This window comes from Neophocaena asiaeorientalis, unplaced genomic scaffold (genome assembly GCF_003031525.2).
Source record: "Neophocaena asiaeorientalis asiaeorientalis breed wild unplaced genomic scaffold, Neophocaena_asiaeorientalis_V1.1 scaffold325, whole genome shotgun sequence".
Classification (NCBI taxonomy): Eukaryota; Metazoa; Chordata; class Mammalia; order Artiodactyla; family Phocoenidae; genus Neophocaena; species Neophocaena asiaeorientalis.
This window is the reverse complement of record NW_020172742.1, coordinates 1,402,138-1,413,887: the sequence shown is the minus strand read 5'-3', so window position 1 is coordinate 1,413,887 and position 11,750 is coordinate 1,402,138. Positions and strand designations below refer to the sequence as shown.

At 41.4% G+C, this 11,750-nt stretch overlaps 1 protein-coding gene across 1 annotated transcript in view; it reads left to right on the top strand.

Annotated features, from left to right (window-relative positions):
- Positions 1-2,908: 2,908 nt before the first annotated feature.
- Positions 2,909-11,750, top strand: part of RAD18 (RAD18 E3 ubiquitin protein ligase) — a 116,852-nt gene continuing 108,010 nt past the window's right edge. The window contains exons 1-2 of the mRNA XM_024740676.1: positions 2,909-3,025; positions 7,026-7,107. Coding sequence (XP_024596444.1) covers positions 2,975-3,025; positions 7,026-7,107 — 133 coding nt within the window. The 5' untranslated portion in view covers positions 2,909-2,974. The remainder of the gene's footprint in view (positions 3,026-7,025; positions 7,108-11,750) is intronic.

Sequence of the window (11,750 nt, the reverse complement as noted above, 5' to 3'; positions counted from 1 at the left end):
CTGAAATTCAAATTTGCTGGACATCCTGTATTTTATCTGGCCACCCTATCCCGGATCCTCTCTTTGCGCTAGTGCAACAAGAGATTCTACTGAGCACTGGCTTTTTCTGTACGGAACGTTTTGTTTTTACTCCTGAATAAGGAAGTGCAATCTCTTTATTGATCTAACAGGAGGAGAATGTCTGTGGAACCAGCAGCTTGTTAGAGGAGACTGGCTCCTGCGGGTGGATAAATACTGTGGGGAGGGCAAGGCAGATGCTTTGTCCTGAGCTCAAAGTGGCTTTCAGAACCTGCCTGTGCCCTTGTGTGGACTTTCCTTCCCTGGCTCAGAGGTGGGCTTGAGTGGGTGCTATTGAAGAGGGCAGGAAGGGAACTGCTTGGCCAGGGAGGAGATTTATGGGTATGTGGGCTTATTCCAGAGATTCACTCATTCATTCAGTCCCACCAAGCAGCTGGTGGCAGGAAGTCAGAGACGAATGGTACCGGGTGCTGCCCTGGAGGCTCTCCAGAGACGGGGAGATGGGTTTGGACCCCAAGGCCAACGAGTGATGCCTGCTTCCAAACCTGTCTTCATAGTTGAATAGGAAGTGTGCATTTCTTTCCCTGTCTTGTCTCTCTCTCCCCTTCCTTCCCCATTCCTTTTCTCTTTTCTCATCTCCTCTCTATCCTTTTCTCACCTCCCCAGAGCTTTGCCACCTTAAACCTTGTAGCCAGCTGGTACCATAAAAGAACAATTACTGGTGCACTCAGGCTTGGGATCTGGTCTTGGTCTCATTTCCTTTGTCTTCCCAAGCCTACCCCATCTCCCTGCATCCAGGACTAGGCAATGCATCCAGCACAGCCTGGATCCAATACATCCAGCGCAGCCTGGAGTTCATTTACATGCCCCTTTCTAATTGGCTGATAGAAACCCACTGCCTCCCCTAACCTGCCACTCCCCACCTTCCTGTTGGAGCCCCACTAGGTCTAGCATCCTGGGATCCTCAGACCTCTGCCCTGCGGCCTTGTCTACTCAGTTATTTCTCCATAAAATGGCAGTGGGTGATCCCTTCTGGTTTGGGGTTAAAAGATCTAGATTCAATGTCGGACTTTGCCACTGACAAGCTGTGTGATCTTGAATGAGTCCTTTTGCCTCTCTGAGACTCAGTTCCTACATCTATAAAATGGGAATAATTCTCATGATGGGGTCCTTATAAGAATATTCTGTAGGGCTTAATATGGACGCAAGCCAGACTGCCCAAGTCAAATCCTTCCTCTTCCACTTACTAGCAGAACGCACTATGCCAGTTATCTATTTATTTCTCTTTCCTCATTTGGTTGGAGTGAGTCTGAAATAAGTCAACATACGTAAAAACATCTAGAACAGTGCTTTGCATACAAAGTGCCTAATAAATTTCAGCTATTGTTGTGATGGATATTAAAGTCCTTTGTCCAAATGCTGTTAATATCATTATTGCCCAATGAGTCTTTGGGCACAGGCTGGGAAAAATCAATTTAATATATCTCTGACTCAGGGGCCAGAGTTCCTTATGAAGAGAGCCCAAAAGAGTGAAGCCTTAACCTCTCTGAGCCTCCTTGTCTTCATCTGTAAAATGGCAATAGCAGCCTCACTTCTGCCTACTTCACAGGGAAGCTCTGACTGGCCAATGGTGAGCACTTAAAAAAAAAATTACGAAGGAATGAATACATGGACCACAGGGGGAAGCAGTGGCAAGCTGCAGGGGTCTTCCCTGAGTAACTGACTTGCTGTATGCTGACGTGCTGCCCACGAGACCTGATGTGAAGGAGGCCCACATCAGGCAGCCTATCGATGAATGCTGAGTTGAGCAGACAGACTGAGTGGTGCGATGGTCAACGCTTCACATCTGGGTAAAGGGCACTCGTACTCACTTGGTGAGAGTATAAATGTATCGGTACAGCCCTTTTTGGAAAATCACATAGTGCTAGCTATCACAATGTTTAAAGAGCATACAAATTCACCTAGCAGTTCCATTTATAGGAAATCATCCCCCAAATATTCTGGTTCAAGTGTGCCAAGATTTATATAGATAGTGTGTTCATTGCAACTGTTTGCAGTAATGAAAAACTGGAAACAACCTAAATGGTCCTCAGTATGGGTGTACATAAGTAAATTGTGGTATATCTGTATTATGGACTATGTAGCCATTAAAAAGAATGAAGTAAATCTATATGTATTAACATGGAGAGGTCTCAGGATGTATGTAAATAAACCCACAGAAAACCTCAAGTTGACAGAGGTATGCATTTAATATATCAACATTTGTGGGCAAAAAAACCTGTATCTATGTATCTGTACAGGAAATACCTGGAAGGCTACACGCCAAAGTTAAGATGATTAAATTAAATTCACCATCCTATTTGATAAAAGAGCTCCTATTTTAAGGCCAGAGGCCCTATGTGTGTAGTCTGGTCAAAGAAATTGCGTGACTCAGAGAAACTCTATTCACTTTTTTGAGCCAAAGCTTTCTCTTGTGTAAACGAATAATGATATTTACCTCTCAGTATTGTGATGGGGTGAGATGAAATAATGGATGTGAAAACCCCGGCTCTGAGCAGAGACAGCTCATTATAGCAATCAGGGAGGGCGACCGGAAGGAAGAGGCAGGAGCCCAGACCTTGAAAGGTTTGGCAAGGCCTGGATTTGGTTTGATTTTAGGCTGTCTCTTCCTAACATTCAACAGGTATTCACTTATTAATGGTACAGTACAAAACCCGCAAGTGGGTTTTTTAACCACACATCTGCGCAAGGAGGCGTAGCGGAAGCCTGGCGCGTGCGCAAAGAGAGCACCTTCGGTTGCGCTTCGGCCACGTCCTACAACTCCCAGCATGCTCCGCACACGCGTCGGGCGCGTCGCCGACTGCTGACGTAGCTCTGTAGCGCGGGGAATTTCGAGTGGCAGTGGAGCGCTGGAGCCCAGTGGGTCGCGGACCCTCCACCTTCTTTAGGGGAGGCCATGGACTCCCTAGTAGAGCCCCGGTGGCCTCCGGGCCTGGCAGTCATGAAGGTGAGTGCTTCGGGGAGGTCGGGGGCGTACGACGTCCGCGGAAGGCCAGCCCCGCCTTGAGGAGGAGAAAGGACGAGGCGCCAGCGCCGAATTGGGCCAGGATACCCGGCTCTGCGTTGCCATTTGCCACCGCGTGGATCTGGGCCTCAGCTTCTTCCTCTCCTGGGAAGTACCGGGGACAGGCCTTGGTCCCTTATGGTGAGCCTAGGTTGGCTGTCATATGGGACGGGGTATTCTGCCGTTCAGTCACAACAATCACAATGATGTGGAAAGAAACACTTAACTCTAAACGGTGGAAACGACAGTGATACCTAATCCTTTCTTAGAGCTTACTGCGTGCCAAGCATTATGTAAACTCTCCCAGTACTTTAGTGAAGAGTCTCCCACAGTGACACCGGACACGGTTTGGAGTGGAGCTTGCATCAGAAAACACTTATTTAATCACCTAGCAAAGCGGGCAGTCTCCTTTACATTCTCATTCATTTCTTCTAATTACCCTCAAGAAGCCTAGTGCTACTTTGCCCTAATTCCTCCCTAACGTGTCTTAACTCTTGATGGTTGTGCATCTTCTCTTTTAAACAAAGAAATCAGGACTCACGTTTAGCACTAGCCTTTCTTTTTTTTTTCGGCGCGCGGGCCTCTCACTGTTGTGGCCTCTCCCGTTGCGGAGCACAGGCTCCGGACGCGCAGGCTCAGCGGCCATGGCTCACGGGCCCAGCCGGTCCGCGGCATGTGGGATCTTCCTGGACCGGGGCGGGGCACGAACTCGTGTCCCCTGCATCGACAGGCGGACTCTCAACCACTGCCCCACCAGGGAAGCCCTAGCCTTTCATTTTATTGAAGTCTTTCACTCAAATAACATTGATTTTTGTGGCTACTTTGTTTTTGGCAATGCATTCCTGTTTCCATGGACGGTAGTGGTGAGTCCTGGATTCCTACTATGTTTGGTCAAGAGCAAACACACCATTCTGTACTAGCTAAAATCAGTTGCTTGGTTTTTCTCCTTGTTCTGTGATTATTTCCATTTGTGACTGAGCAAAATCATGTTCTCCTTCTGTTGCTCAGTTTTGTAAACTACGGATTATGGTATCTGCCCCACAGACTCATAAGGTGACTTTGAGAATTAAGTGAAGGGACTTGGGAGAGGTTAAAGTAAGTATAAGGCCTTACTTATTGTTCTACCTGCCATCATCAGTGTCATCTACAGGGCTTGGTGACTGAAGATCTCCCCATGTTGCAGAGCTGACATTGTGGAAGGATCTGGGAAAGCCGTGGTTTTGCAGTTGTGGTGGCTTTGGCTCCAGTGAGCAGTGGAGAAGAGCATAGATTTGAGTTCCAATGGTTCTGGCTTAAATTTAGTCTCTGCCTTCTATTTAACTGTGTGACCTTGATTCAGTTACTTAACCTCTCTGAGCCTGGGTTGCCTCAACTATAAACTGGAGACAGAAATAGTTTATAAGGTTGGTTAAATGAGTTGATGTATGTGGATAGGGATCCTGTCTGGCTTATTCACTGTGCCTAACACAATGCCTGGCACGTAGTGGGTGCTCAAAAATTATTTGCTAATTGATTGAAGGTATCTAGAAGGTAGTAAGCATTAAATCAATATATCTTTATTATTATTATTAATGCTTAACATGTGTTAAGTATTTCTCCTCCTGCTTTTTATTTGTTGTCATGAAGATTATGAATTGGATAAGGGAAGTGAAAGCTTCCCCCTTTCACTTTCTCTAAGTTGAGGAAATCCCAGGGCATCCACTGGACTGAACATCTGTGCAAGAATGTTATAGCTCATCGGATGCGGTATCACTTCCACAGATCCTGCTCAGCACATCTGTCAGAACCACTCCTCCAGGAGAGGACGGTGATAGAGAAGAAAGCAAATAGACCAGGTGTCAGGGCTTTGGCTTCTGGTCTTGCCTCTGCTCTTGACTGATTTTCAACACAATCCTCTAGCTTTTTGTGTCAGTGGTAGCTTACCATCCAAAGTAATGGAAGATTTGGGCATTTGAATGTTTATTTCCCTGGTTTTACTGTAACAAAAATTTGTTTTTGACAGATTATAAATGTAGAATGTGTATATAGTAGAAAAAAATTAAAATTTACAGTAAGATAAAGGAGGAAATGAAAGTTACCTAGCATCCTACCATCTAGAGAGGACCACTGTTTAACATTTTCTCTTATTGTTCTTCAGTTTTTCTCATGTGTGATCATGCACGTACCCACAATGTGTATATGCATTTAAAATTTGGGATCACCTTGGAGTCAACCTCTCGGATTTGATCCATCGCCTTATAAGCTCTATAGGCTTCATCTAAAAAATTGGCATATAGATGCTATAGACCTCCTAAGATTGTTAAGGAGATTAAACTACATAGTTCTGTTGTTATGTGTTATTGTTGTAGGTTTGTTCTCTGATTTTTTTTTGTTTGCATTAAAACATGAACATTTTTCCATGCATTAATTATTCTTTGAAAGCTTGTTTCCTTTAATGGCAACAATATTTCATATGTGAACTATTAGAACATTAGTCTTTTTGTTTGCATTTTTAAAATTTAGGTCATACACATGGTTCAGAAAGTACGTGAAATCAAAAGTAAAAGTCTTCCTCCAAACTTGTCCCTCATCTGTCTAGTTTCCTGACCCCTTTGACCATTATTTGTTACGTTCTTGTGTTCGGATTTGCATTCAGATTTATATTCTTATTCTCTCCTCCCTTTTTAACAAAAGGTCACAGACAGTGTGTACTGCCTGTACCTTACTTCCTTTTTTCACTTTTCTTGGCAGTCTTTCCATACCAGTACATAAGAGAGCACGCGCGCTCTCTCTCTCTCTCTCTCTCTCTCTCTTCTTCCTCTTAAATATCTGCTCAGTATTCTTTTGAATGAAATAACATTTTAGGGCTTCTCTGGTGGCGCAGTGGTTAAGAGTCTGCCTGCCAATGCAGGGGACACGGGTTTGGGACCTGGTCGGGGAAGATCCCACACGCTGCGGAGCAACTAGGCCCATGCGCCATAACTACTGAGGCTGCACTCTAGAGCCCGCGAGCCACAGCTACTGAAGACTGCGCGCCTAGAGCCTGTGCTCTGCAACAGGAGAGGCCACCACAACGAGAAGCCCGCACACTGCAACGAAGAGTAGCCCCTGCTCGCCACAACTAGAGAAAGCCTGCGTGCAGCAACGAAGACCCAATGCAGCCAAAAATAATAAATAAATTAAATAAATAAATTTATAAAAAGAAAAGAACATTTTAAATGATTTAGAAGATTTTAGGTTGCGAGAGAGATCCTTTCCTGTTTGGATTTCATTCCAGATGGACGCACATCTATCTGACTTTGCAGATTGCCTGCCTCTTCCCCTCCTTCTGCTGTCACTGGCGCCAGCTCTTTCCAGGGCTTCCTCATCTGGCTCCACCCTGTAGTACTGTACAGTACTGAGCAGAAAGCACTGGACTGACGGCCGGTAGACAGGAAGTTTTGTCCTGGCTTGACTCATGTGCTGTGAGCCTGCTCTGGATACAAGTTTACTCATTTGTGAAGTAAGGGTTTTAACTAGATAATTTCTAGTGTTTCTCTTTAGTGTTCTCTGATCTGGTTCTTACCCTGTGTGGTGAATGGCTGCTGGTACCTTTCACCCCCGCAGTGACAGTGGGCCAGGGAATGGGGTCTGAAGAGGAGGAGGCTTGGAGGAGGAACTGGAAATACATGGCAAGTAGAAGAGAAATAGAGTAGCCCTTTTGTGACGGGCTGGCAACATGGAGTGGGATTCTGTACAGTGTCAGCTTTATCTTTCTGAAGTGTTCTCTATAACCTAAGATTTGAATAAGTCATATGGGGGAGGTTTTCTCTCCCCTGCAGTTTATGTGGACTTAACTTTTGAGTTTGAATATTTGACAAAGAAGTATTATTAAATTATTGTTTTAGGGGATGGAGGAGTTCTGTGGCAGATGTTCCAGTCTTGGTGGCTTTCTGATAGGTGTGTATGTATTTATGCATTTCAGACAATAGATGATTTGCTGCGCTGTGGAATTTGCTTTGAATATTTCAACATTGCAATGATGATTCCTCAGTGTTCACATAACTGTAAGTATGTGTTGTTTCTCTGAGTTACAAAAATGTGGTTTTTCATATAATGTAGTATTATTTTAGCACCAAAGATAAGTACACATTTATTATTTATTTCTCACTTTTAGCTCCTCTATCTTGAAGTTTTAGCATGGTCTTTTCCATGACCTCCCTCTTAAATATTGAATATTTTTTACAAGGCTCCTATATTTTCTACCACCTCCCTCCTGGATACTTTTATGCCTTTTGTAACATTCACAGGCATAAAGATTTTGATCACTGTATATTGTTATTTGCCTGGCACTTTTAGATGTTAAATTTCAGATTTTTCATTTTTAGCAGGATAGGAGATAGGTGGTTCAACCAAGTAGTCCTAGGCATAGAATTTTAAAGTTTAAAAATTCCACTGGGAGAAATCTACAACTGAAGAGTATTGCAGGCAGTTTTATCACTTAACTCGCTGTGTGATGGTGGGAAGACTCATATATTGAAATGTGCTTGTACTTCTCTTCGTGAGTCTAGTATGTACATATTTTTTACACTGTAGTTTGACGTATTTAGTGCATGGGGCGCACTTGTCATTGTTCTGGATTTAGCCATCAGTTTATGGATTATCTAGGCTTATGATCATTCTTATTCTCTACGTTCGAGTTGATTTGCCTTGGAAAGTTAAAAAAAAAGTTAGGCTTAAAAAATGGTTTTAGTGGATAGTAGTAGCTTTGGTGAAAAAGTTTCCATAGGGAAGACATAATAAGAGGATGGTGGTGGTAGCAACATGGGCATTAGAGATAAACTTAGGCTTGACTCTTAGCTCTCCACTTGTTAGATGGGTGAGACTGCAAACGCTCAACATTTCTTCAGGTGTGAAACCCTGGTGAGTAGTTTCTGCCTTAGGAGATGGTTGTGAGAATTAAATGTACAGAGTCCAGTGTCTAGCACGTTATAGGGCCTTAATAAATCTTAGTTTCCTTCTAGGCTAGATTCATATTAGGAACCAAGATAAGTTTTGGGGATTGTTTCTAAATATGTGTTGAAATCACCTTTATTTAGGTATGATTTATATGTAGTAAAAGGCATCCATTTTAAGTGTGCAGTAAAATGTACAAGTGTCAACGAGTTTCAACAAATGTTTATACCAGGTAATGACTACAATTAAAATATTAAACATTTCTATCACTTGATAGAGTTCTCCCCATTATCAGTCAGTATGGCCCCAGGGAATTATATGTGGGTCTGTTTCTGGATTCTCTTCTATTTCATTGATTTTTATGTCTATCCTTGTGCCAGTACTACACTGTCTTAATTACAGTAGCCTTCTAGTAAGTCTTCAAGTCCAGTATTGTAACTACTCCAACGTTGTTTTTCTTTATCAAGATTGTTTTGGTTCTTTTAGGATCTTTGCATTTTATATGCATTTCAGTATAAATTTTAGAATCAGGTTGTCAGTTTCTACCAAGAAAAGCCTGCTGGGATGTTCCTTGGTTTTGCACTAAATCTAGAGATCCATCTGAGGATATATGACTTTTTTTTTTGAGATTTACTTATTTTTTATTTAATTTTGGCTGCGTCAGGTTTTAGTTGCAGCATGTGGGATCTTTGTTGAGGCATGCGGGATCTTTCGTTGCAGCGTGTGGGCTTCTTTCTAGTTGTGGTGTGCGGGTTTTCTCTCTCTAGTTGTGGCGCACAGGCTTCAGGGCGCATGGGCTCTGTAGTTGTGGGGTGCAGGTTCCAGGACGCATGGGCTCTGTAGTGTGTGGCACTCAGGCTCTAGTTGAGGCGCGCAAGCTCAGTAGTTGTGGCACTCGGGCTTAGTTACCCTGTGGCATGTGGGATCTTCGTTCCCTGACTAGGGATTGAACTTGCGTCCCCTGCATTGTAAGGCAGATTCTTTACCACTGTACCACAAGTGAAGTCCCTATGACATCTTAACAGTGTTGTCTTCAATGTAAAAATGTTGTCCTAAATTAGAAATAAATCCCAGAAAATAGTCAGGATTATCTTAAAGCAAAAGGGCAGCTTTATTGCTTGCAAGGTTTGCAAACAGGGGATATGCAGCCTTTGGCTGTAACCTAAAGTGCCTTTGGGTGTAGGGGGTAAAGAGAGAGGGATTTTTAAAAACAAACTGTAGAAGTCACAGTTGGGAGACTTGCAAAGAGGATTGGCTGGCCCCTGCAGCCTGACCACAAGTCCTTGAAGCTTGACTATAGTTTTTGATGATTGGCTTGGTCATCAGAGCTTCTAGTTGGGGACATTTCCAGGTAGGACCTTTAGCAGAATCAGAAGTCATAGTTTTCTGTTCTTGGTTTTAATGAGAACATAGAGTAAGTGACTGAATCCGGTCTGTCATGACTGCCTGGCTCCGTTTTATTTTGAGTCCCTGTTAGCCACACTGGGCCCATTTTCTAAGTTCCTTACACAGGGATTCCTCTTATTTTTACTTTTCCTTAGGGGATTTTATTTTTATATGAACACGGTGTGTTCCTCCATTCTTTAGCTCTTCTTTAATTTCTCTCCACAGTGCTGTTAGTTTTCAGTGCACAGGCCTTGCACATAGAAATAAGTTTTTTGTATTGACTTTTTATCCTGTGATCTTGCTAAATTCACTTTTTAATTCCAGCACCTTTTTTGTTGATTCCTTAGGAATTTTTATATACACAATCATGTCATCTGTGAATAAAAGCAGTTTTACTTCTTCCTTCCTTAATCTGCATGCCTCACATTTCTGGTTGTTAGGCTAAGTGCCTCTAGTAGAATGTTAAAAAGAAGTGGTGTAGGTGAATATCCTTTCTTTATTCCCAGTTTTATGGGGAAAGCTTTCAGTCTTTCGGGCAAAATGTTAGCTGTAAGTTTTATCGTATTCTTAATACATTTTCATAAATTTATCAGGTTGAGGCAATTCGTCTATGCTCTGAATTAGCTGAGAGTTTTTTTTTTTAATCATGAATGGTTACTGAATTTTGTCAAGTTTGGTTTTTTTGCATGTATAGAGGTGCTCATATGATTTAATTCCTTTATTTTAGAATATGATTAATTACACTGATTTGTTTTTAAATGTTACGACAACCTTGAATTCCTTTCAATAAATTTGTCCATTTAATCTAAGCTGTTGAGTTTATCAGCATAGAGTTTGAAAAATGCTACTCCCTAGGGACTTCCCTGGCAGTCCAGTGGTTAAGACTCTTCCCTTACACTGCAGGGGGTGCGGGTTTGATCCCTGGTCAGGAAAAGAAGTTCCCACATGTGGTGCTGCAACGGCCCAGAAAAAAACAAAACAAAACAAAACAAAACAACCTATTCCCTACTGTCCTTCTCTTGTCTGGAGGATATGTAGTGATATTCCCTTTTATCCATATGCTAGAAAGGTGTGTTTTCTTTTTTTTTCCTTGAGTAATCTAGCTAAAGGTTTATCAGTTTTATTGCTGTTTTCAAAGAACCAACTTTTGGTTCATTGTTTTCTGTATTTTATCTTTTTTCTATTTTATTGATTTACGCTTTCAAAATCTTTATTATTTCCTTTCTTTTACTTATATAAGTTTAATTTGCTCTTATATTTCTAGCTTTCTAAGGTAGAAGATGAGATCGATATTAGAACTTCTTTTCTAATATAAATGTTTAAAGCTATAAATTTTCCTTTAAGCCTTGCTTTAGCTACATCCCACAAATTTTGATATGTGAGTTTTCATTTTTGTTTAGTTTGAAGTGTATGCTAATGTCCTTTTTGATTTATTTTTTGACCCATGAGTTATTTAGAAGTCTTTAGTTTAATTTCTAAAAATTTGGGAGTTTTCCTGCTATCTTCCTGTTATTAATGTCTAATTTAATTATGTTCTTTTCAAAACTCAAACAATTATGTCCGATTTCAGTTTTTAAATCAAACTGAGACTTGTTTTATGGCCCACAATGTGGTCATTCTTGGTTAATGTTTCACGTATACTTTAAAAGAATGTCTATTCTAGTTGGGCGGAGTGTTCTGTGAATGTCAATTGGATCAAGTTGGTTGATACTACTTTTTAAATCTTCTGTATCTCTGCTGGTTCTCTGTGTATTATTTTATCAATACTGAGAGAGGAGTGTCGAAATCTCCAAATATAATTGTGGATTTGTCTGATTTTTCTTTTTACTAATGTAATTTTGTGCTTTATGTATTTTTGAAGCATTTTTATTAGGCACATACACATTTATGATTATTTTGTCTTCCTGATGAACTGGCTGTTTTGTGATTGTGAAATGGCCCTCTTTATCCCTGGTAATGTTCTTTGTTCTAAAGTCTTCTTTTTTCTGATATTAATATAGTCACTCCCACTTCTTTAAGATTAGCGTTTTCATGGTTTGTCTTTTTCCATCCTTTTACTTCTCATCTACCTGTGTCTTGATATCTATATTGGACTTTTTTAGACAGTATGTATTTTGGGTCTTCCCATTCAATCTAGTCTGAAAATATCTATTTTTACTTGGAATATGTAGACATACACTGTATAATATAGTAGCTGCTAGCCTCATGTGGCTATTTATATTTCAGTTAAAATTGATTAAACTTAAATAAAATTAAAACTTTAGATTCCCAGTTCCACTAGCCTCATTTCAAGTGTTGAATAGCACATGTGGCTAGTGGCTGCTGTCTTGGATAGTGCAGATATAGAACATTTCCATCATTGCAGAAA